Raw genomic sequence first — 26964 nt, 5'->3', positions numbered from 1 at the left:
CGGGTCGGATGGATATTTTAATACAGACGAGCTCCTGCATGAATTTGCAATTCAGATACACCCACGAAATTCCATGAAATGTATACAAAAAGGGAACGCGGGAGGGGGATGAATTTTTCTATTTTGTATACAAAATCACAATACTGGAAGCATTAGCTGCGGCAAGTTTTGTTGATTCTTTCCCATCCGGAGCCATCCTCCTTCACCGCACACCATCCCCGGTGTGTGTCCCCATACGATGTGGGGGTGGCAGTAATGTCTCCATTTAGTACGAAAGAGATTCCGGGGCTTGTGTGAAATAGAATCTTCCCCAGAATATACTCTAAATATTTTCTTTTCAGAAAACTCTCAATGCGAGGGAAGAGATCCTGTTGAAATATTCATGGAAAAATTTACTTAAAAATCAGTTTTAAAAGAAGCCATTTGTTTGGGGTGGCTTCTTCTTTTACATTTTGAAAGTAAATACTATTAGTGCCTTTTAAAATTTACAACCCTTAATTTAGTCGCTACACCCCCAAGAAATAAAAAATTAAAACTGAAGAGTCGAAAGAATTCTCAAGCATTCACATTGAAGTCAGAAAGTCAGCGATGATTAATTAGTAGAATGTTGTAGAGGAGGGTGGGGTGGTTTACATAGAAATCATGAGGTGTGTCAGAGAAAATCTTCAACACCATAAACCATCTGAGCATAAAGTCCATTTCAGTGGAGTCACTTGATTTATGTAACTTTTCAAACACAAAATGTTTGCAGAGGATAAAAAAAGCCCGAAAGAGAAGGACCTTCACACCACTCTGTTGACGCTCCTGCGAGTTTTCCCGGGAAAAAGCCCATAAAAGTTTTGTGATTTATAGAGAAAATATTTATTCATTCTGAAGCACACACTCCCGTACTTTGTTTATTGCCCAATCCCTGATGTGGCTGGACAGTCTGGGATAGACGTATATGGGGATGAGTTCCGGGGGTAAAAAAAGAGGCAGAGGCAGACAGAAAGCTCACAGACCGCAAACAGGGGGTAAATTCAGAAGGGAAACGCTGCTTTCCCTAAATTTTTTCCCTATCGCTTTTGTGGGGATTTCTGGTTGTGTGTGTGGCAGCGCGCCGTGTACGTGAGAGCGTGAGAGCGGCCATCGCTGAGTGCTCCGAGCGCGTCGTGTCTCTTCGTCCTGCATCGAATAGCTGCGCGCGCGTGTGTGTGGCATGTTCTCGCATTTGCCGCTTGGCTTTCGTAGCGTGCGGATGTGCGGACCGTCGTCCTTTCGACGCTCCGTGAATGATTTTTTTTAAATTAAAGAATTTTATTATTAGAATTTTTTTTATCAATAAGAATTTTATTTTAAGGAAATTTTTTTTTAGAATTTTTGGGAGATTTGGTGTGACTTTTTCATTCCAATCGAAAAAGTAATTTTTATTTTTCTTGACCAAGGAGTTTCCCTCTCTTTTTGAGGTCACATGTCTTTGAGAAGAAAGTGACCACGGGATTGAGGATGTCATCCCAGAATTTGAATCTTTTGGAAATTTAGGGGAGACTGTTGCAAAAATGGGATTTTTTTTCGCAGTTTTGAAGTAAAAAATGCTTGCGAATGAGACAAAGTGGTCATGAGATTAGGTAATTCATCCCAGAATTTGAATCTTTTGGACATTTAGGGGAGACTGTTGCAAAAATGGGATTTTTTTTCGCAGTTTTGAAGTAAAAAATGCTTGCGAATGAGACAAAGTGGTCATGAGATTAGGGAATTCATCCCAGAATTTGAATCTTTTGGACATTTAGGGGAGACTGTTGCAAAAATGGGATTTTTTTTCGCAGTTTTGAAGTAAAAAATGCTTGCGAATGAGACAAAGTGGTCATGAGATTAGGGAATTCATCCCAGAATTTGAATCTTTAGGACAATTAGGGGAAACTGTTGCAAAAAGGGATTTTTTTTCGTAATTTTGAGGTGGGATAAAAACTTCAAATGGCGTCGCAATATTTGAATTTTTTGACAATCTTTTTTTGCTTTTTTCTATGTGAACCCTGTAGATATTGGAGACTTTCTCTCGCGATTCTTCTATATTTTTTAATTCCCTACAAGATGAAATGGGTCAAAATTGTTCTGCGATAGAGGATCAATGTACACAGATAAAATAAATTCCTAAAAAGTTCGTTAAATTTTTTGACAGTTTCGTTAATTTCCCATGCATTTATATGGGGAAGTTTACCTCCAGGTTCGTAAAATTGGGTTTATAAATAAAAATAATTTTTTTTTATTTAACAGAACTCAAAAAAAAATTACAAAAAAAGAAAATATTTTTATAAGATTTAAAAAAATAAACGGTGGTATAAAAAGTGTTCTTAAATTTTCATAGGTCTATAACCTAACTTTTTAAAAATAAATTGAAATCAATCGGATTACCTCTAAATCCAAAAAAAATATATAAAATCTTTAAAGAGTTGTTTTTTTTAATAAAAATAAAAATAAAACTAATAAAAAAATAAATAAAAACAAAAGATGTCTTTGAAAAACAAAAACAATATAAAAAATTACTTTTTATATTAAAAAAATCATTTAGCGGATTTAACATTAATATATTTTTTTTATAAAAGAAAGATTATTATAGGTTGTAAATTTTTTATTAAAAAAAAATGAAAAATTTACGTAAAAAAACAAGTTGTTATAGTTATGGGAAAATGGGAAATGTGAGAAACGACACCCGACGCAAAGTCGAACAAAATTTAAAAAAAAAAAAAAAGAAATTCTTTGAGTTGTGATGGTTACAGAAAAAATGGCGACCATTTACAAATTGCCTAAAAAATTTTAGCTCATGTTATAGTTATGTAAATTCGCGGCAAAAGACTGTAGGCAGTGCTAGAAAGTTGAAAATTGGCATAAATGTTCCATAGGGGATATAAAGGAAGGAAAATGAGTGCGGTTTGGTTTCGTCCGCTAAAAAGCATATGGCGGCCAATTTTCAAAATGGCGTCCTTTTGAGCTATAATGTACATTTAAGTATGTCGTAGGCGGCTAAAATTTTTAGTATGTTATAGCTGGTACATATCAAGACCTTTCCAACGATAGGTCATTTGACTTTCTAGGTACCCTAGAACTTGAGATATTGTCATTTTTAAGTTTTTATTTAGAAGCTCATATCTCCGGTTCAACGTAACGTACAAAGGTGTTTGACCTATCGTTGAAAAGATCTCGCAATACTCTACAACTCTCTAGAACATTGCAAACCAATAAAAAAAAAACATTTATGTGTCAAAAATACAAAAAACAATGTGTAATTTTTGACGCAAAAATTTTCAATAAAAAAATAATTTTATTTTATTTTTTTATTTTATTTTCAAATATTGCGACGCCATTTGAAGTTTTTATCTCACCTCAAAATTACGAAAAAAAATCCCATTTTTGCAACAGTCTCCCCTAAATGTCCAAAAGATTCAAATTCTGGGATGAATTCCCTAATCTCATGACCAATTTGTCTCATTCGCAAGCATTTTTTACTTCAAAACTGCGAAAAAAAATCCCATTTTTGCAACAGTCTCCCCTAAATGTCCAAAAGATTCAAATTCTGGGATGAATTCCCTAATCTCATGACCACTTTGTCTCATTCGCAAGCATTTTTTACTTCAAAACTGCGAAAAAAATCCCATTTTTGCAACAGTCTCCCCTAAATGTCCAAAAGATTCAAATTCTGGGATGAATTACCTAATCTCATGACCACTTTGTCTCATTCGCAAGCATTTTTTACTTCAAAACTGCGAAAAAAAATCCCATTTTTGCAACAGTCTCCCCTAAATTTCCAAAAGATTCAAATTCTGGGATGACATCCTCAATCCCGTGGTCACTTTCTTCTCAAAGACATGTGACCTCAAAAAGAGAGGGAAACTCCTTGGTCAAGAAAAATAAAAATTACTTTTTCGATTGGAATGAAAAAGTCACACCAAATCTCCCAAAAATTCTAAAAAAAAATTTCCTTAAAATAAAATTCTTATTGATAAAAAAATTCTAATAATAAAATTCTTTAATTTAAAAAAAAAATCATTCACGGAGCGTCGAAAGGACGACGGTCCGCACATCCGCACGCTACGAAAGCCAAGCGGCAAGCGAGAACATGCCACACACACGCGCGCGCAGCTATTCGATGCAGGACGAAGAGACACGACGCGCTCGAAGCACTCAGCGATGGGCGCTCTCACGCTCTCACGTACACGGCGCGCTGCCACACACACAACCACAAACCCCCACGAAAACGATAGGGAAAAGATTTAGGGGAAGCAGCGTTTCACAAGAGAATTTATACACAGGAGCGACATGGTGTAATTTTATAGACATTTTTGACATAATTCATGGGGCGTCATTTCCCTCATACCCCACCGGAAGTGAGCCTGGGAAATGCCACATAGAGATGTCTCTCGTCACTGCAGGCGCTCAAATGTGACCATCCGATTCCACTGAGATTTTCCGATACGAATAAATAAAGCGAATGAGACAGCTGTGACGGTACAATCATATTTTATCCATGAACTCTCACCCCTTTTTCTCTCTCTCTCTCTCTGTGTAGAAAAAAATCACCCCAACCCATTTGCTATCCAGGAACGCACCCTATGCTCTCCCACCCCTCCCACCTGACATGCAAGATAAACAATTCTAACTAGAATAGCCACAAATTTTAAGCTTTTGGGGTTGCAGGGGTTGCAAGATAGCAACTGCTGTATGATTCTCATGCTGGATGTTATTCAAATTTAATGATTAATGGTCAAATATGCGCGACATTTCCCTTGTTTGTGCTTTAAATTATACATGTTTGAACGCACAACAATACTAATAAAAGCATAGGGGGAAGTACCTTATTTAGATCATTTATAACATAAGCCAGCATTAGGCAGTAATTCATTGAATAAAATGCTTTTGCGTAAATGTGTGCTAAATGCATACGATATTTTACAAATTTCCTAAAGAAAGCATAGTCATGCTCTGAAATAAGTTAAAATTATTCAATTTTAGATTTATTTAAGCAATTTCAAGAAAGTTTTGTACCCTTTGAGGATCATACTTTTGAAGCTTTCAAAGCACATAATCACAGACTTTGATGAACTAATTAATAGTTCTGTTTATTTTGTATTCATGATGTTAAACAGACAATTAAAAAAATATATATAAATCGTTCTTTCTTTTTCATATAAAAGCTTCCCCCGAAAAAATATATTTTTGAGCTTTCTGCTACGTGTATGAAGTATAAAAAAGTCTCTATCTTTTTGCTCAAACATTTTGCTTTTGAACATTTGCCGGTAAATGTTTGTCGACCGGATTTTCATCGAGATTGCTTTCACTTCACGTAGCACTTATTGTCTATCGCAGGTGAAATGGAATGGGGTTACGTGTGCTCAAAAAGAATGGTATTAAAATCGCGCGGAACATCACTTTTGCACGAATAGGAAGCTTTTACGCGCCCTTTTCGATTGTTGTATTTGAGATTTTACGCTGTTCGTTGTATGAAGAAGAAAAAAATAGGTGGGAAGAGGGCTTTCCACGCTTTCCACATCACTGAGTCTTTTGGGTGATGCTCCGCAAATGTGACTGGCACACCAGGTGCGAAAGGTACGCTGATGGGGCGAGTTCTCGCCTCACACACCAAGGGAAAAGGAAGTCGGTGCACTCCATTGCTCGTAGCTTTCAGCTATACACAGTCCATATAGCAAAGCTACTTCCCATTTATTCTTCACGCCATGATCCTTTTTTCGTGAGGGGCGTGTGCAGACAATGTGTGTTTCACACTTTTATACCATGTTCGCTCTACGGCACAGTGGTGGAGAAGATTAAATGGTCATCCACCTCAGAACAAGGAATTTTGTGAGATAATCAGACACAGAAAAAAACTCAAAAGCTCTAAGAAATATTTTGAGCTTCTTTTTTCCTCATTCTGCTTTTCTTTATTGAAAATCTTTCGGGAAAAAAAAACATCCTTAAATAATTCCTTGAAAATATCCTTTCATTTTATTGTAGAGAATTTAATACACCACTTCTTGACCAACAACTCCAAACTGATTTATATTTCATATTTTCGATATATTTATACAATATTTTAGCTTATTCTATATAATTATTGTGTTCCAATTAAAAGTAATTTAGATTAAGGGGGGATTCCGCGATTTCGCCACACCTCCTTCCTTAGGAGGACGCACGTCCTCGTGCGTTAGAGCTTTATTGATGAGGAGGCGTGGGAATTACATAAGGTTTCGATAATCCCCAATTCCTTTTATTTAAAAATTAAATTTAAATTAAATTTGTCAATAATTGTAAAACAATACAAATTTTTCGTTTCATTGATAAATCAATTTCATCATCATCAAATAAATATTAATAATTCTTTCAATCAAATATACATAGATAATTTTTCATCATATCTCTCAAACTGAGCAATGCATTGCAATTCTTGTAAATTATTTTCATCGGCACTTCGCCACATAATTATTGCTTACTTAATTATTTAATTTTTGAGGGTCAATACCGAATAAAATGATTTGCTCGTATTAAGTGTCAATGTAACGTATTCGCTGCCTTGGCTGGAATTTGCCATCAGCGCAAGGGGGAATAAAGGTTTACATGAATATTTCCGCGTGGGGAAAGAAAGCTGACTATGAGCTTTGGTTGACCTCTGGGAGGTTATTTTGCTTATAGCAATTGTAGGTTTTGAGCGATGTTCGGTATTGCCCTAATTGTGTAATTTGGCTCAGCAATAATTATGGCACGAATTTGTGTCATACTGTATTTTGATGACAAAGTATTTATTAATGGGTTACGGCAATGCATCGAGTTGTTTAAGAATTGAGATGTTCAAAATGTGAGATATGTGAGTACTTATATTTGAAAGAATTTAGGAATTAGAAATTTTGAATTAAATTGAATTTTATATAACATTTAATTAATCATTTGGAACACGTTTGGATAAAGAACATAATTTTGAAAATGTATTTCTTTAATACATCATATTTTTATCAATCGATTTTTTTAAACAATTATATAGGTAATGGCCGCTTTAACATGTTCATTTCATTTTAAAATTGAATTTCAAATTAGAACAATAACTTTTCTACTTTAAATTTTGAAATAATTTGATTTGAATTTAAAGAAATAGATTTGTACTTAAATTTTGATGTGAGCTTGGAGCGGTCGCTTGTAGTAGGGCTTGAAGCGATGAACGCTGCGGTGATCGTTGGTTGACATGATGATGCGTCGTCTGCGATGATAGTTGGATGCTGCGATGACTGGGTCGATCAATATTGATGAAGGGGTTGACCCGTTGATCCATTAGATGGTCATCGCTGTGTTGGCTGCATCGACGACCAAGGCATCTCATGGAAGCAACTGGGATGCTGCGGTGGCGATTGTGTAGTGTCTGGTGAAGGCTGATGTGGAGGATGTTGCTCAGGATGCGACTGCAACTGCTCCTAAGGGTTGGAGCGCTGGCGCTGGCACATCTTCCTGATGTGCAGGATGCGGCTGCAACTTCTGGAGCGTTGGAGAGCTGGCGCTGGCACATCCTCACTTAACACTTCACATTTTCACTCACTTTCTGTCCACCGACAGCAACCAGTTCTTCCTGGTCACGTGTAGAGAATTTAATACACCACTTCTTGACCAACAACTCCAAACTGATTTATATTTCATATTTTCGATATATTTATACAATATTTTAGCTTATTCTATATAATTATTGTGTTCCAATTAAAAGTAATTTAGATTAAGGGGGGATTCCGCGATTTCGCCACATTATAATAGGAAAACTAAATTTACTCTCCATGTGGCCCAAAATAAATGCCATGGAGTGTGAAAAATGTAAGGTAAATGTTTATGTTAGTCAATTTTCCAACATGGAAATCCACTGAGGATTTTCTCTCTGCAAATAATGTGGCTTTTTCTGCCAACTCCCTCTGACCTCGTTCTTTTTGTTGAAATTAATTTAACTCATCATAAAAATTTCATTTCACGTTGAGCCTTTTTTATGTACCCTGTGTGAAAGCTCAACAAGAAATGCAATGAGTATTTTCTTTTAGTTTTCCTCTTTTTTTCATCACCAAAAAAATGTTCATTTTCTGTGTAATTCCACTAAAGCTTCTGGTTTTTTCCTCATGCAAAGAATTTTCTCGGTACAAAGGAAAAATCTCGTGGTTTTACAGCAAAAATGATAAAATTTTCTAACAAAAAGGGAATTTCTACAAATATGAAAATTATCCCTTTTTCCACGAGTTAAATTCCTCAAAGTAACATTCTAAGTCTGTTGAGTTGTGTTTAGGAAAATTCTCCCTTTTGCTTTTCCTTCCAAGTCATGAAGCAGCATCACTTTGAAAGCTTCTAAAGTAATGTTGCTTTGAGCGAGAGGGTTGCGCGAAAGGTGAGAAGATATTAGACAATTTACCATTTTCTCATCTTTTAAACGATAAAATTTAATGATATGTGAAGATATCTTTGCAAGAAGATGGATTTTTTTATGTCTTGCTCTCTTATCTGTCCTCTGGCAGGGAAAAAGAACTTGCGTCATTCTGGCGAAGAGGATGGAAGCTCGAGTGCATTAAAAACAATGATCAAATCGTTTTATTATTCAATTATTTCGCAGAATGATGCTTCAGGATGTAGATTATCCTGGGGAAAATTGCCAGAGCTATTGCAAACATTGGGCGGGATTGCAAGAAATTGCTCAGTGGATGTTAGTAAGAAACTCTTTGGAAATTGCTGAAAGCAATGGAAAAGTTCTTAGTTTCCAAAATTAGGAATTTATTTTTAATAAGACAATTTTCTTACCTATAGTTCTAATTAAATATTTTTTTAGAGAGTTTACAGAAAACTTAAAAAGAAAAAAGAAAGAAAAATTTTTCTAACAGATTCAAATTTTTCCAAATCAGTCAATTGAAATGAAAATTCTAACATTTTGCTTTACAATTTACTTTTTCTCAGCAATTGCAACAGAATAAAACAAACGCCTAATCAATATTCTATTAAACTATAAGAATTGTATCAAATGAAGTGCATTTAACGATCCTCTACTTGTTTTTCTGACTCCATTTCCTGACTTTTTGCAACTTTGGATGCTATAAAAGCCATCCCCTTCTTTCAAGAAGCCAATGAAGCTGGAGCTTTATAAGTAAATTTCCATTGATAAAAAAACTACGACAAACTCATTGCAATTTCCTTTCGTGGTGCATTGCTAAAAGGAATGGGTCACTGGCAAAAGGAGGAAATTGCTGATGAAGCAATTTTCCTCAAACTACTATCTTCAAATTCTCATTAGGTACCACCCCACGCCTGGGTAGAAACTATTTTCTCCCATTTGGAGGAAAAACATTAAAAGATATGTTCCCGTATATAAATTCTCATCTTTTCTCCCCAATGGGATGGGTGGACACAGTGGAAAATATGGGGTGTCTCACCCACTGAACTCTGCAGTGTTGCGGGAAGTTTATTTGGCAAAAGAAGCATATTCCAGGGGATACATGTGCGGCGGGAGAAAGAACAATTTCCACCCAATTTTCGCTCAATGGGGCAAATACGGGAGGGAGAAAAAAAGAGTCTACACATCGTGAAAAAAACTCCCTGCAGATGGGCGGCTTCCCGGGAAAACTATCTCGAGGAAACCCTGTGGGGAATTTTAATGAATTTAATTTAAAATAAATTCCCAAACTGGGAGGACTTTTTTTTACCCCCGCATGTACAAGGGGCGACATTGGCAAAGTACTTACATGATATTTGTGTCTGGTGGCACATCGGGAATGTCCTGAAGCTCAAGTCTGGTGCACCGAACCGTTTGCTGGATGCAGCTGCATCTGTTGGGACATTCACCGCGGACGCCACTTCCTCTTAACGCCACAGTGACAATGAAGCCCACCACTAGCACTTGCACTGAACAACTTTTCACCATTTTTCCTCACACTATCTCTGTCTCCTCTCACGAGCTTTGCGGGAGCTTTTCCGCCACACTCACACCCCTTCTCCTATAGCCGCGCTATAATTTTATATTCCAGGCAGAAAGAGATCTCTGTGTGCAGAAACATTTTGACAATGTGGGTGGTTAATGCGTTAAAAGGACATGGTTTATCAGTAGGAGGATAATGGGAACATTTTCATTTTTTTTAAATTCATCATTAATCACAAAGAGCTGACTTTGCAGGTGGAACTTAAAAATTAATGCACAATTTAGTACAAAATTTCCTAATAAATATAAAATATATTTTGCAAAATTTTAACCACTTTAGGATAATTTTTTGCATCAGATTTTTTCCTTGTTAAACTTTTCTTTTTTATAGAAGCTTCACAGAAGACGGAGAACGAAGAGAAGGAGGATCAAAAAGAAAATCTGCAAAGTTTCCTAATCGAAAACAAATCAAAACAACACACACCCACGAGAATAAAGTGAAAAGAAATTTTTCCAGAATGTCATTTTCATTCCAAATCTTATAAAAAAAATCAAATTCTTCAACCTCAAAATAGAAGTGATTTTTTCTTTGATTCGAGAAAAAAAAATGTGTCAAAGACCACCCTTTTTCCATTTTCCACCCACACTTTGGGAAAGTAATTGAAAATCCCTGGCACGGAAAAGCACCCAAAGGAGGGAACATTGGGGATGGCGGCTCTACGCTCCCCTGACGACCCTTTGGGGGGTGCCAAGTGCCTACGAAATAAATGTTCGCAATTTGTGAGGCAATTTCAGGATGATGTCTTAGTGCCTACACGGTGGAGTTAATCCCTAACAGTGCAAAGATCTGCGTGTGTGACCAAACAATACGGTACCATCGCTTTCGCTTTTAAATGATTCCATTAATGGTGGGTGGCGGTACTTGAAAGTCAATGGGATAAAGTCTTATCGGAAAGTTCCTCCCTTTAGCCTAAAAACTTTCCCACAATTTAAGCTTCCTCCCCCCCCTCCCCCGGAAAGATCTTACCAGGTGAAGGGAAAATCTCAATCAAGATTGGAGATTTATTTGCAGGATAAAGTGCTCTTATGTTGAAGAAGGAAAAAATCCCAACTTCCGCATTTAAGTTTAAAACTTTCATCCTGCAATTAGTGGGCGGCACAATTTCCGGGATACCGCAGGAAATAATCGATTTTGCGGAGGGGGTTGATGTACCATCAACCCCTCTGGGAAGGTGTGTGTGTGTGGAGAGAGAGATGAAAAAAACCGGGTATGGGGGATGCGCATAGAAAATGTTGTATAGCATACAAAAAAACCACCAATTTCACCGCACCAATTGTGCAAACACATTGAGCAAAGTTCCTGTTTTTGTGCAAAAATTTTTGCCTTTGATGCGCCCCCTCACATGGAACCCATAAAGACTTCCACCACCCCCATTGTAAAATTGTTCCTGGAATTGCCGGTACGTGTTCAAAATGCCAACAGGAGATTATGTTTAGTTTTCTTCTGGGTGAGCTTCGCGCGATTGTCTCGATGGATTTTCCATTGAGATTATTTTTATTTTCTTCTCTTTATCATGAAAAATGATTTTTAACATTTATACGGGTCAAGGATTTTGTAAAGCTTTTTTTTTTAAACATGTAACGGATTATGTAAATTATGTGTTGTTTTAACAAAAGGTTTTAATCGATAGTGTTTTTATACTTAACTATATTTTATTTATGATTATCAGGAGATTTATTATCATAATTATAAATTTCGCATAAACAGATTTTGAGAATTAATTTTACATAAATCTGCAAAGTTAATTTTTTTTGTATTTAAAAGTAGATTAAAATTAAATCATATTTGCATTAAAAATTCATCTGCTTTAATTTTAACATTTATTTTGAAATTTTTATTTTTCCCGTACACAAACCGATAAAAGTTTCCGCATGAGCAAAAGGAACGTATTTTCTAATGTTAAAATTTTTAATAAATCACCGGTTGTAATCAATCAAAGATTTGAAAAAGAAATTTAATTTAATTTAATTACCTTTCCAACGATAGTCTAAAGAGGTTTAAAGTAAAAATTTGTGAGAAATTATAGAAAAAAAAAAGATTTTTCACATAAGTTTACGGAAATTGCTGCCAAAAAATAACAGTTTGATCAATTTCCAAAAATCTACCAATTTTGGAGAGGTGAGACATCTACCTTTCCAAATCAGGAAGATTTTTAAAAATCGGTTTACCACAGTCGAAGATATAACTTCTTAAAATTATTCTTGAATTTCTTGAAAAATACTCAATTTTTGCTCACCGGGGAACTTTTGTCTGGTAGTGTATTCTGAGGTAATTTTCTCTTTCTCACAGCAGAAAACAAATATAATAACACAGAACATCCTCCACAGAGCAATATGTACGACACGTACATATAATTTCTAATTAAACAGAGGAAAGACTGAATTCTGCCAATCTTTTGATAATTGCGGATTTTTTCTTTATTCTTCGAAATGTTTGGAGTTTGGAGCGTAGCGCGTTTGAAATGCGGGGGTTTGTTTATTGAATTGTCTTGCGAGAGCAAAAACTATTTAATGTTGCGGGAGAATTCTGTGGAAATTACAGCATCACAAAAAATTAGAACAGAGTCGTGTGGAGTAAATTTTCTGCAGCAGACAAATTAACTTTTAAAATTAAATTTAGATCCCCTACACTTGGTTTTATGGTCGTTGTGTTCCTCGAAGCGATGTGAGTGCAAAATTGACGAGACACAGCTCAACTCTAAAATGATTTTGAAGGCGACAGTGATGATTTTTTGCAACTAAAGAATTCTTGAGAAGAAATTAGAAACCTCCGGGAAAGAATATTGGAAGCTAAGACGAAGGAAAAGGGAGAGAGAGCACGAAAAAGTTCGTGATGTAATCTGAAGAACCATGCTTCTTGGAAATTTTTATCATGGACGCGTGCGAATTCCGCAAGTTGGGTCACACTAATCAAATTCACGCCGGACATGGATTATCTCGGGGGGAAGCAGAAAACAGCGGCATGAGTTTGGGTCAAGAGCTATTATATACACTTTTTATCGCACCAGAGATAAAACTTCTTTTTTGAGAGGTTCAATTTTCTGTTCCTTGTACAGCATAAGAGGAAAGGAAAAAAATCTTAAATTTATGCAATGAAAGTTTATGCGGTTACGCTTAACAATTTCACGGTGATTCAGCCAATAATCATTCTGAAGATGGTATTACCATTCAAAATTGCTCCCACACAGTCAACTCCCACACTCCCCGTACCGTAGTGTCCAGCACTCGCGACTTTTTTGCTCACCACAAAAATTGTTTATGCGGAAAATGTTGCTCGTCCACAGACACGAGACGCCAGAAGGAGACTAAAAGGCACGACAGAGAGTCTGCAGTGGAGCATTCATCTGGCTCCAGTATCAGTAACTTCGGATTTCGTCTCGGGACTTTTTCCCCTTCGCACAGCGGAAATTGCATTGGAGCCGATTTCGGGAGACGCACGGCGCAGCATCATGGTCCACAGCGGGGCATGCGGAGGGCATTCACGCGCGCTGAATTCGATTGTTGACCATTAAGATGCTGTCGCAGTTGGGCAACATGCAGTGTTCGGGAAATTAGCTTATTTTCCACTTTTTCCACCACTTTCGCCCACTCCTACACGGCGCACCCATAAACGCCGTGAAAAACACAAAAGCGGGAAAATGCAATCTAGCGCAAGAACGTGAAGCTTTCAGATGAACGCTATGAACATAATTTGAGCATATTTTTTTTTGAAATTCAACTTGCAATAAAGTTGATTAATTTTTTAATATTTGAATTATTAATTTCCTTCAATTTCCACAAAGAAATTGAAGGAATTTTTTTTTTATAAAATGTTTTTGACATTTTTATTTTGTTGAAGGAGTTTATTCAGTTCTGTATAGGAAATTGTCAAAGAAACTCAGGAATAGTATTTTGAAAAAACCGACGTGATTTCTTGTCTCTTCAATGCATAAAGCATAATTTTACATTGTCAAAGCTTCCCAACGGAATGCTTCAAGATACAAAAAACACATCTTGTGACGTAATTGTTTGCATTTTTCAGCAAATCTTTGCCCTCAAGCAAAGATTCCCAATATAACGAAATTTCGCTGATGTTCTCTAATTAATTTTCCGATAAAGTTTTACAAAATGTTTCCAATATAATATTTTAAAGAGCTATATTCATTATATATACATTTTAAAGGTTTATTTCCCCAAAAGTTATAATTCCTTGAGCAAACTTTCTGTGAGATACGCCCAACTATATCCATATTTTAGTGGTTTTTATTAGCCATTCCGGGCGGGGGAGAAGTTTGGGAAAATTTTAACGATCTCTCCACCCATTTAGGTAAGAAATTTAAAGCTTCCGCTGCAAAACTCATAAACATGCAAGTTGAAGGAGGGATGGAGAGAATGCAATTGGCATCCTGAAAGCATCATAATCTTCTCCCAAAAATTCCATCAAACTTCTTGACACACTTCTTGGTGAAAGTTTCATCGTTCTACATGCTGGAGGAGCCATGAGATGAAACCACTTTTACTCATCTAAAATCTTTGACTTTATGAGTTTAGGGAAAAATTTCCCTTGTAAGACGTTTGGGTTTACCTGCCCTGTCTTCCTTAGAGGGGTCTTTTTATGATATTTTTGTTGTGAAAAGGGGAGGAAATGGGTGGAAATAGGATATTTGGCAAAAATAATAATACATGGCGCATCCCCAACAAACGTACGACAAATTACATTCACTCTTCACACACTAAACATGGCAATTATGCCGTCATACAGTGTTTTGTTACCCAACTTGTGGTGCTTTCAGGATGGGGGTCATACCATGAATATAAATCTGTCTATTAAAGTAGAAATCATAATGAAGATAGCAATCGATGAATTATGCACCGAGACCTTCAGGCAAAGCCATTGTTCTCTTGTCAGACCGAGAAAGGAATCAATAGACAGCTTTAATTGCATAATAATTTACCATTGATGTAGCTTTATATATATTGACAAAGCTGGTATCCAATAAATTGCTGTTTCTGTTTGAATTTTAAATTATAGATAGGAAAAAAGAGCATTATATGTAAAAAGAATGGGGTAAAGAGTAAACATAAATTTTCAGTGTTCAATGAGACAAAAAATATATTGCGGCATTTATTGGTTGGATTTTCCAGCATAATTACCAGACTGATAACACATGTATGCAAATTTTCCGAGCTTTTACTCACATTTCCCACGCTCTAAATCACTATTTTGCTAAAAATTAAATGGATGCTGTAAGTTTTTTTTTTAGAAGGACGCTCCATTGAATATTTTGACATAACCTCACTAAATAAATTAGCACTTAATATTTGAATTAATTTATAAAAAATCGTTAATGACATTATTTTTAAAATACGTTACATGGTGTAACAACACGCTCTATCCAACTTAATTTACATTTTTCATTTATTACAAGCAATTAAGTGAAGATTTAGTGCTACAAATTAATTTTTATTCAACCCAATTTTGATGCATTGCTTTATTCACTTGAATTTCAATATAACAACTCCCCTTCCAGCTTGAAAAAAAAGTCATCATGGGTATGAAAGATAAATTGCTCGCCCCCGTGGAAAAGGGAAACTTTCTCCGAGAAAATTTACAATGTGAAAAATTCATCACATTGATAAGGAAATGATTTAATTCAATGCCATGTTTCGCCTCCGCGGCAGTGAAGAAATTCCAAGAAGGAAGAAAAAATTGAGATGGAAATGCGGGTATTACTTTCCATTTCGCAGAACGGGACGATTTTACATTTTATGTATAGAATTTTGCAAAGTTTTGTCCAACAAAAAAACTTCCCATCGTCGTGTTTATTTTATTTTTTTGCGTAGAAATTTTTGTGGACAATTTTTCTTCTTTAGAATTGACGATATAAGAAAGGAATCATTCTATAAATAAGAATTTTTCCTACATCTGTCTTTCGTGGAATTTCTTTTCGGAACTTTTCCACTCCTTCTTGGAAGGTAATAACTCTTGAAAATTTTCTCAATTTCCTCCAACAAGATCACTTGAAGAAAATTCCAAAACACCTTAACGCTCACAGAGAAATTCTGAAACTTTCGAAGGGATTTTAATTAAAAGGATTGATTGAAATAATAGAATTGTCTGTGAGTTTATGCAAATTTTATCACTTTTCCTGCTACTCAAAGTGATTTTGTCAAAAACAGGAGTCATCCAAAGGATCCCTCCCCCCATTAAAAGATAAATTCCTATAAAAGTTCAATTATATAATTTTAATAGATTTTCAAAGAAGTAAAATAAATTCCTCGAAAGGACCCCCTCGGGGGATAATTTAAAAGAAAAATTTGAGAGTAATTTTCATAGATTAAACGAGCTTTTGAATATGATTGAAACACAAAGCCTTCAGATTGAAGCTTTCATGGAATTGACCTACATACATCCCGGTGAACCTAACAAACTGTGTTGGACATTCAAAGATATAATAATGAATGTAAAATTCCCACCATGACATTGTCTTTGGAAAATGAACGAAGCGAAAATGATTATTTAAATTTTTGAAGTACAATCTAAATGGAAATTCGAGCGGGAGCATCTGCAAAATGGAATTTTCATCGCGAGAAAATGAATTTTCACTCCCGCTCCTCCCACCCCATTGTCCTAAAATAGATTTCATTTGGACGGATGGTGTATGATTGTGTTTTTGATTATCCCCCGTCCATTGTAAAATTAACAATTTGCAATTAAATGCCAAAAACTATTCGTTTGGTACTATTCGTTTTTGCTTTATGCTTCAAAATGTTCGAGAATACTAATAACACCTAAAAAGGAATATTTTTGTACACTCCATAGGTGAATTTTCCAATTAGTTTCCATTTGAAAAAACCGAACTCAAAAAAATAATTTTCTCATTTTTTTTAATTTTCAAAACAAGTTAAAAAGGACATTATGGAAAATTCGGTTAAAAAACTATTATTTATGTAATTTTCAAAACTTTTAATAGTAAAGCCTGCATTTTTTCTAGCCGTTTCAAGTTATAGAGATATTGAAGAGAAAAACGATTCTTTATTAAAAATCATGATTTATTCTTCATATCTACATATGTATTATAACAAAATCTTTTACAATTCAATTCCAGAGTAGATATTATAATTACGTCAAACAAACTTAATATGAATGATTAAATAAATCAATTCTGTGCATTTATTTTCGTCTTTTTAAATAATTTCGAAATTGTTCCCCACATTCTGCTAAAATTGAGAAATATTAAACCAATTAGCCCAAGGCCAACGGCTGCATATCCCAAAATCGCATAAGATGAAACAACTGATTCAACCTCTCTTCTGGTACATTTTGGAAGTTTATTTGGACACTCTTTACCACGAGATTTATGTTCACATTCTTTTAGAGTAAAAAATGTAAGTCTATGAAATAAGTGTGGTCCTATAACTTTAAACAGAATATCCTTATAGACGGATCGTTTTGTCGTGAAACCATTACCATCCGCAAGAATCCACATTCCAATCTCCTGATCAATGCTATTTTCATCAGGATAGAAGCATGTATGCAGAATTATTATGTAATGTTTTGTTATGGTCAATTGAACGGGAATTTCAATGTTCCTACAATCATTTTCATACGAAACCATCATAAGTCCAGAAGAATTCCCCGCAAATTTCATTGAAAAAACTTCACAATCAGTCAGCAAGGACCTGGGTAAGGTTCTGGCGGTGAATCTAATAGTGTGAATATCTTTAAAATTATTATTATTCTCAAATATTGCTATTGTAGTGCAATGATGAGGGATTGTAGGTGGTCTGAAGAAACGATTATTCGTTATGTTAATCATTGCAAATATATTGTAAAAGTAATTTCCCATAAAGTCACCAAGATCGTAATTTTCCGTTTTCCCAAAAATCGGGCACTCCGGTTTAGGGATCAAAATACAGAAAAAATCACAAATTTGAAGGAAAATCAGCAAAAAATTCAAAAGCATTTTCAATGATTAATTATTATCTTTTCGAAGCCTCGAAAAAAATGGATTGATGTTAACTAAATGGTAGAGGAATCTCTTTAAGTCTATAGTTTCCTTAGCTTCGCTCTCTTCTATTCTATATCGTTAAGAACATCTGGAATTGTTCTTAGTAGCAACGTGAATAATTAAGACACTTAATAGATAGGCTCATGTAAGTAATTTATTATTTCTGCTGTGTTTCTTTTAGGCACAGCTCTTGTGTACCGAGCAAAATCGAAAGTCGTCAGATCGCGCTGAAACTTGGGATGAGCATGAATTCCAGTCCCCACATTCCAAAAAATGTTTTTTTTTTTAAACCCCCCTTACCTTCCTCTCGCAAATGTATGCGACAAAAATTTTCTTTTCGGCTGGCCGTCCGATTTTTCGGAGGAGAAAAAAAATTTCGATGAGTTTTCGATGAATATCTCGAAAACAGCGACATATTTTTTTTTCTTTTATTGATATGTTATAGCTGACTATATTATCTATCACCATGCAAAAAATGAAGAAAATCTATGGATCCGTTCACGAGATATAGCTTTCCATAGTTAGTATGTCATATCTCGGGTTCTACAAGTCCGATTTTGATCAACTCAAGCGCAAATGAAAGGTTTTGTGTAACCCTACAAATGTCTAGAACATTGCAACTTTGAGAAGTGACCGCAAAAGGCGCTAAATCAAAAACAAAATTTTCGAAAATTTCGAATTTGCTTTCTAGTTTGCTCTCACAAAATTGGTATACACAAATTGGTATACAAATTGGTATACAAATTGGTAAAATTGGTAGGCTTGGTCAGCCTAGCAGTACATTTTCTAGCTGTTTCAGTTATAGTGATAATGAAGAGAAAAACGATTCTTTACTGAAAATCATGATTTATTTTTCATCTTTATATTATAACAAAATCTTTTACAATTCAACTCCAGAGTAGATATTATAATTACGTCAAATAATATGAAGAATTAAATAAATTAATTTTGTGCATTTATACCTTCGTTTTTTTGAATAATTTCAAAATTTTTCCCCAAATTCTGCAATAATTGAGAAGTATTAAACCAATCAATCCAACACCAACGGCTGCATATCCCAAAATCGCATAAGATGAAACAACTGATTTTACCTCTCCTCCGCCGGTGCATTTTGGGAGTTTATTTTGACACTCTGTACCAAGAGGTTCATCTATGCACTGATTTTGAGTAAAAAATGTAAGTCTATAAAATAAGTGTGGTCCTATAACTTTAAACAGAATATCCTTATAGACGGATCGTTTTGTCGTGAAACCATTACCATCCACAAGAATCCACATTCCAATCTCCTGATCAATGCTATTCTCATCAGGATAGAAGCATGTATGCAGAATTATTATGTCATATGTTGTTATGGTCAATTGAACGGGAATTTCAATATTCTTACAATCTTTTTCATACGAAACCATCATCTGACCAGAAGAGTTTTCTGCAAATCTCATTGGAAAAACTTCACAATCTGTCACCATGGAATTGGGTAAGGTTTCGCGGTGAAAAAAACTGTCAAGTTATTTTGAAAGTGTTCAAGATCCTGAAATATTGATATAGCAGTGCAATGATGAGGGATCGTAGGTGGTCTGAAGAAACGATGATTCGATATGTTAATCATTGCAAAGACATTGTGAAAGGTGTTGTCCTGAAAGTCACCAAGATCGTAATTTTCCGTTTTTCCAAAAATCGGACACTCCGGTTTAGGGATTAGAATTGAAGAAAATTCACAAATTTGAAGGAAAATCAACAAGAAATTCAAAAACATTTTGAATGATTAATTATCTTTTTTGGAGCTTGGAAAATAAGTGAGTGATGTTAACTGAATGGTTAAAGTATCTCTTTTAGTTCAGTTTCATTAGATATTTTCCTAATATTCAATATCATTAAGAACATCTGGAGTATTTCTCAGTTACAACGTGAATAATATATTAAGTCAATTCCTAAAAGTTTCATGTAAGTAATTTGTAAGTTTTTGATTATTTGTAAGAATTCTTAGCCATAAAGGATACGTTTTTGTGACGAATTTAATAGGATTTCATTTTTGAGATTCTTTAGAGTCGGCAAATCGAATCAAATCAAGAACTGATTGTGAGTTAGAAAATCATAAATATTAAAGTCCAGTAAAATTAATTAAAGAGTTCAAGAATTTCCCAAAATTAGCCCAATTCTGTTATAGTTTATAAGAATTAGGCCAATGACCTTAATACAAACGACTACACAGATAAATATCATATAACTAAAAATATTTGACTTTTCTTCAGGACAATCTTGTACCTTATTTGAGCACTCTGTACCGAGAGATGGTTTATCGCATTTGTTTGAAGTGAAAAATTTCAACAAAGAATATATTTGTGGACCTAGAATTTTTTTCAGATTTTTCTTGTAGCTATTATTTATTTATTTATTTATTTTATTTATAAAGGGGGTGCCATCATAACTGATGATTCCCCTGTGTGTAATACATTATAGTAATTATGTTTTATATGTTTTTTTTTTATAATTTTGTATATATATCTGTTTCTTTTATAAATTTCATCAAGTTATTTACGTTATCAATGTTATTGTTAAGAATTGTTTTTGTGCTATTTTTTATTTTGTATTTCTGTCTTAGGTTGTTGTATTTTATGCAATTTGTTAGGATGTGATTTATGGTGATTTCCTCATTACAGGTGTCGCATGTTGGTGTTGTTGTTCTTGTCTCCCTTTCGAAAAGGTGACCATGTGTTAGAAGAGAATGTCCTATCCTGAGCCTGCATAGTACAACTTCTTCTTTCCTGTTTGTCCTTTCCGATGTTGACCAACTTGATGTTTCCTCCTTTATTTCGCCCAGTTTGTCTCCTCTTGTCCTTTTCCACTGTTGGGTCCATTCGTCTTTAATGCTGTCTACTGCAGTGTTAGTCAAATCCTTAGCTGTTGGAAAGTGTTGAATTGATATCTCGCTACTGTTTCTTGCTAGTTCGTCTACAATCTCATTTCCAGCAATGCCTAAATGTGATGGTACCCAGCAAATCGTGAAATTGATGGATGATCTTTCGATCAATTCTATTGCCTTTGAGATGATTGGTGATCTTTTGTTGTTGTAGTTAGTCATTGATTGGATAACACTTAGAGAATCTGAAAAAATAACGACTGCATTATCTACATTCAGGATTGCGTGATTGACTGCTTCCAATATAGCGTATGCTTCTGCTGTGAAAACAGAGCTGTGTTTTGATATTTGAAATTGAGCTATATTATTTTTTTCCTTAATCACAGCAAATCCTGTGGCAGACTCAGTTTTAGAACCGTCAGTGTAATAATGAGAATGTGATGAATATTTGGTTGAAAGAAGTTCAGAGAAGTAGATTTTCATTTGTATAGCTGACATATTTTGTTTATTTGTTATTTGCAGAGACCTGTCGATTTTAATATCAGGTTTGTATGGATTTACTTGTAGGGTATTTCTTCATTTTAATTTCATTTTAAATTTATTCATCCCAATTACATTTGTCCTATCTTCTTGCGCCCTTGGGCGTCTTAGTGTTGTCAACCAACCTCCAGAGCAAAACCAAGGAAAAGCTCCTTCTCAGGTTGTATAAGCCAGGGTAACAAATTTGGGGTTGAATATTTGCTTATAAGATAAGACTACATAATTGAGAGACGCGGCCCAGCATAATTGCTGTAGGGCATTTAATAAAAAAAAAAAAAGGAAAACTAACGCTTAATCAAAAATCAAAAGGATATAAGTAGGGATATCATTAAAATCTGGTAATTTTCGAATTATATAATTGTGAAATCTTTTAGCTGCGGATTTATATTCTTTTCTGGTGTCAATAGAATTGTATATTGTGTTATTAGCATGATTATTTAATTCTAGGATTTTAAACCCGTATTTAATGTTGAGAATATTTCTACGATAACTAAGAGGACATTTTCCTGCTTCTACAAGTATACTATTTACGGGACTAGTGCGGAAAGCTCCTGTACTGAGTCTAATACCTGCGTGATAAGTTGAATTAAGCATTCCAAGGGTTTTGTTATTGGCAGAAGCGTACACTATAGAACCGTAATCTAGTTTGCTTAGGACTAATGCGTTAAATATTTTTAAAAGATTTTTTCGATTACCCCCCCATTCTTTGTGGGATACGCTTTTGATTATGTTTAGGGACTTATTACATTTTGCTTTTAATTGACTAATGTGGGTTTTCCATTCTAGTTTTTTGTCAAAGATTAATCCAAGAAACTTGTGTTCATCTACTACTGGGAGAATGTTATTATATAGGGTGAGGACAGGATCACTGTGGGATTTTCTTGATTTGCAAAAATGTACGACTTTAGTTTTTTCATGAGAAAATTCGAGTCCTGAGCTTTTTGACCATCGTTCCAGTGACCTAATAGCTAATTGCAATTTTTCCTCTATAACTCCTATATCATTCGCTCTATAAAAGATGACAAGATCGTCAGCATATAAAAGTCCAGTAATAGGGGAGGGAATGTATTCAAAAATCTTGTTTATATAAATTAAAAAGAGGGTGACAGATAGTACTGACCCTTGTGGGACAGAATTATCTAGATCGACTTTCTCTGAGACATTGTTTCCCATTATTACACTGATTTTTCTATTTGTTAAGAAATTATTTATAAAGGAGGCCATATTCCCATTAATTCCTAGGCTCATAATAATGTCTACTACACCTCTTGGCCATGTCATATCGTATGCTTTTTTGAGATCGAAAAAAACTGCCACTAAATGCTCGTTTCTAGCAAAGGCTTCTTGAATTTCACTTTCTAATCTAACTAAATGATCAAGGGTTGAGTGGCATTTACGAAAACCTGATTGGTATGGTGATAGTAAGTTGTTAGTTTCAAGATGCCATACTAGTCTATGATTTACCATTCGTTCAATAATTTTACATAGGCATGAAGTGAGGGAGATCGGTCTGTAGCTATTTGAGTCTGTTTTGTCTTTATTGGGTTTCAACACTGGTACTACAAAGGCTTCTCTCCATGAAGATGGAAATTCGTTATGTGTCCACATGTAATTATAAATTTTTAGTAGTTCATTAAGGGAACTAGGATTTAAATTTTTTATCATTTCATAATGAATTAGGTCAGGGCCAGGACTACTTCCTTTAACTTCTTGAAGGACTCTATCTAATTCTTCAGGAGAAAAAGGAATATTATAGGAAGCATCATAGTTTAGATCAATTATGGGAGGTTCTGCTTCATGCTCTTCTTTGTGAAAAAGGAAATTTAATGGGTAGTTTTCGTTACTTGAATTTTCTCCAAATGCCCTTGCTAGTTCATTGCATATTTCTTGAGGATTTGTTATATCATTATTATCTTTTTTAAGTAAATATATTTGTGAAGATTTAAATTTTCCAGAAATTTTTTGAATGGTATTCCAAACTTTTGTTACAGGTGTATTGGGGTTTATTGTGGACACATATTTTTCCCAGCAAGCTTTCATTTCTTTACGACAATCTCTTTGCATTTTTGCTTTAAATTTTTTATATTCAATTAAATAGGATTCATCAGGGGCTCCCTCTCTTAAACTCTTTTTATATTTTTTAAGAGCTCTATTTCTATTCTTCTTTGTCGCCTTAAGTTCTTTATTAAACCAAGGATTAGGAGGTCGGTATGGTGTTGTTTTAGTTTGAGGGATAGTTTTCATAGCTACATTTATTATTTGGTTAGAAAAATTACTTACGATTTCAGATGTATTGTTACCAGTCATTTCAATCCCTATCAAGTCTTCTTTAAAAACATTCCAGTTTGCTTCTTTTATTTTCCATTTCGCCCTTCTCGACTCAAGAAAAAGTGAATCCAAGAATTTTATCTGGATAGGAACATGGTCACTCCCATGGAAATCATCTAGGGTATTCCATTCTAGATTGGCTGCTACTTCGCTACTAATGACAGATAGGTCGATTGCACTAAAAACTCCAGTTGCTATAGTCAAATGTGTTGGTTGTTGATTATTTAGGATAGTGAGATCATATTTATCAATTGATTCTTCAATTATTTTTCCTCGAGGGTCTAATTGGGATCCACCCCATAGAGGATTTTTTGCGTTCACATCTCCTAAAATCATATAAGGTTTAGGCAGTTGTTCTATAAGTTTATCAAATTGTTTTTTAAGTTTAAATTGGGGTTGTATATAAATATTGCAAATTGTTAATTTAAATGGGAAAATTATTTCAACAGCTACTGCTTGGAGGGTGGTATTTAGATTAATTTCTTTACTATCAATGGTTTCTTTAACCAGTATTGCAACTCCTCCACTAGCTTTTAAATTATCTTCATAGCATTTATAAAAACAATTGTAGCCTCTTAATTTGGGTGGGTTATTTCTTGTTGCATGTGTTTCTTGGAGGCAAAAAATTAGAGGGTTGTGGGTATTTTTAATTATTTTGATTTCAGGAAATTTGTGATAATATCCATTTGAATTCCACTGGATAATATTGTGATGTTGTGGGGGGTTTAATTGATTAGTGTTATTATTGTGGTTATTGTTTGCTGTAGTGTTATCATTTTCTGTATTATTTATATTATTGTAAGGTCTCACCGTCGTAGGCGGATCCAAAGAGCCAGAACCCTCATTCACATCTTGTGCAAATGGTTGCCCAGACCCCAAAGAACCACCAACACCGGGAGAATCTTCATTGTTTGTATATGAAGTGTTATGAGCGAGTCAGAAGTCTTCGTCTAATTGTTTCATGTCAGTATCTTCTCCTGTATCAACATAATCTTCAAGAATTGTATTTGTATTATTTTGTGTACATATATCAGTTTGTAAAATATTTTGATGCTGAGTTCTGAGCCTTTCATGGTTCTCAGAATCAGTCAATGCATTTGCATATGTATAATTGTTTGGTTTTGTGGCGATGTTTTGCTGTGGAGATAAATTTTTTGTGGGCATTATATTTGTAGATGTGCTTGGTTGATGATTTTGAGAAGAAATATTGTGTGTGTTCGTCCGTGAGTTTCGGTCTTTGTCTGTGCGTTCATTTGTGTTATCATTTTTTCCAATTGAAGGATTAGTTGTATTAGTATTATTCATACTTACCTGGGATTGCCGTTGTCGTTTGGGTGCTTCTTCATTGCTGGAAGAGAGAGCATGTCTGTCTCGCTTTGTGGAGTTTTGGTGTTGTGTGGACTGTGATGTTGATGGTTCATGTTGTCTTGAATTTTGCATGTTATGTTGCTTGCTTGTTGATGGTTGCTGTCGGGTTGATGTTTTCCCTTCATGTCGATTTTTCCGTGTGTCACGTTTCTGGTTGTGCTCTTCTTCTTCGTCGCTAATGTTGTTATTGTATGCAGTTGGTGTTGATGTGATTGGTGCTTCGTGGATTGGTATTTGTGCTCGTCGTTGCTTTTTGGTCTTTTTGGTGCGACTAGCTTCCTCGAGGGTGGGGAAATCATCATCGCTCTCATCATCAAGAGCGGTGTATCTGTTTGAGATGACTATCTGTGAGTGTGTGTTTGTGCGTTGTTTCGGGTGCGGGTAATGCAGGGCTGCTTCCGCTTTGCTCATGTTCTTGTAGGCAACAAGGTTATTGATGTTCTCTTGGCGAATTTTTTCAGGACAATTCACAAAGTCAGCACTGTGATTTCCTTTGCATGCGATGCATTTGGGTGATTCTTGGCATGTTGTGAATGAGTGGGTGGTAGAAATTTCTTCTCCACACCTCTTGCATTTTGCGGATTGTTCTGGGCAATTCCATGCCCCGTGGTAGTAAGACCAGCAGATTTTGCACGCGGTTGCTCGCATTACAAATGGTTGACATGGCACACGCACGTAGTTAATGAACACATACTCTGGTATGCATCCTCCCTCAAAATACACTTTCACTCGCTCTGTATCGATAGCGGTCTTTTGACCGTCAATCATCTCATGGCGTTTCACTCTCACCACTTTTGTGATCTTCAGTTGTCCCGCTTCGAGATTCTCCAGTAGGTATTCTTCACTGTATTTCTTGTTGATGCCCCATATTACTCCACATGTAGTGGTGAAGTAGAGGGGAATGAAGACTTTGGTACCTTCACTTTGCAGGGTTGGCACTTCCTGAATGGCATTGGCCACGTTGTGGTTTTCACAGTAGATTATGAGAGATTTACGTCCCGTTTGCCTGATTTGGCGGATTTCGTCCTTTCGGAAAAGCTTCTTCACGCGATCCCCTATGTCAATTGAATCTAGGGGACGCTTCTCGCTGGTCACCATCACTTTGAATCCATTGTATTTAATGTTCGGAATGTATTTGTAGGTTATGGGTCTCTGAACCCTCACATTGTCCACCGGAGGGGCACTAGGCCCCCCGGGATCATTTTCACTCATTTTCACTTCTCACCAATAAAGAAATGTATTGAAAATTGTCTTTATAATTTGAAAACTTTTAATATAGTTCTTAGGAAAAGAAAAAAATTAACGTATTCCGCACTTGCTTGAAATCACGACCACTCGGTATGAAAGCCGGTTTGGAACTGTTCTTGTAGCTAGATTGTTTAATTGCTAAATCACTACTGTCCTCCACTAGTACCCACATTCCGATGTTCTGAGCTGTGAAATTTGTCTCACTAGCAAGGCAAGTATGCAGGATTATCAATTCATTCCGTACCACGCTAATATGGACAGGAATTTCAATATTCTCACAATCTTTTTCATAAGAAACTCTCATTTTTGAAGAATTTCCTTCAAACTTCATTGGAAAAACTTCACACACTGTTACATATGAGTTTTCCCCCTGAGAGTTGCTTTTGTAGGTGAATCTAATTGCTTGATTTGTGTCCAACATATTGACAATATCGATTGATGTACAATGTTGGGGGTGTGTTGGTGGTGTGTAGAATCGATGATTTGAATTGTTAATCATTGCAAATATACTGTAAAAGTAGTAACCTCTAACGTGTGAAAAAACATAGTAATCCGTATTCCCGAAAATTGGGCAATGATGATGAAAAGTCTTTACCAAGAAGAAACCACGAATTTGTGCTAAAATCAACAAAACTTTCAAGATCATTTCAAAGTTTCTGAGTTTCCGTTTGAAGAGCTTTCAG

General features: G+C 35.2%; 2 protein-coding genes across 6 annotated transcripts in view; both read right to left on the bottom strand.

Annotated features, from left to right (window-relative positions):
* LOC129792184 (peroxidasin) overlaps nucleotides 1–13256 on the bottom strand; it is a 30617-nt gene extending 17361 nt beyond the window's left edge. For 2 of the 4 annotated variants that reach the window (XM_055830998.1, XM_055831000.1), the window contains exons 1-2: nucleotides 13115–13256; nucleotides 9717–10012 (exon numbers count right to left, since the gene is read on the bottom strand). In XM_055830998.1, the coding sequence (XP_055686973.1) occupies nucleotides 9717–9895 (179 nt within the window). In that variant the 5' untranslated portion in view covers nucleotides 9896–10012; nucleotides 13115–13256. Of the gene's footprint in view, nucleotides 1–9716; nucleotides 10013–12578; nucleotides 12689–13114 lie in introns of those variants that run through there. The other 2 variants (XM_055830999.1, XM_055830997.1) reach the window with 2 other exon arrangements.
* Nucleotides 13257–20527: 7271 nt separating this feature from the next.
* On the bottom strand, nucleotides 20528–26386 carry LOC129792183 (uncharacterized). Of its 2 annotated transcripts, none has more exons than XR_008750789.1 (2): nucleotides 23618–26386; nucleotides 20528–21042 (listed from the first exon to the last, which is right to left on the bottom strand). XR_008750789.1 is itself a non-coding variant. In XM_055830996.1 (2 exons), exons 1-2 carry the CDS (start codon nucleotides 26243–26245, stop codon nucleotides 23983–23985), a joined length of 1278 nt encoding a protein of 425 aa, XP_055686971.1. In that variant the 5' UTR covers nucleotides 26246–26386; the 3' UTR covers nucleotides 21728–23982. The 2 variants fall into 2 exon arrangements, 1 of the variants encoding a protein (XP_055686971.1); XM_055830996.1 differs by lacking the exon at nucleotides 20528–21042 and having other exon boundaries at nucleotides 21728–23991; nucleotides 24977–26386.
* Between the last annotated feature and the right edge of the window lie 578 nt (nucleotides 26387–26964).

The sequence above is a fragment of the Lutzomyia longipalpis genome, chromosome 3, assembly GCF_024334085.1.
Source record: "Lutzomyia longipalpis isolate SR_M1_2022 chromosome 3, ASM2433408v1".
Taxonomy (NCBI): domain Eukaryota; kingdom Metazoa; phylum Arthropoda; class Insecta; order Diptera; family Psychodidae; genus Lutzomyia; species Lutzomyia longipalpis.
Note: the sequence above shows the minus strand (reverse complement) of the source record. Positions and strands in the feature narration are given on the sequence as shown.

Coding starts and splice junctions, on each gene's coding strand:
- LOC129792183 (XM_055830996.1), bottom strand. CDS start 26,245: ATGAGTGAAAATGATCCCGGGGGGCCTAGTGCCCCTCCGGTGGACAAT.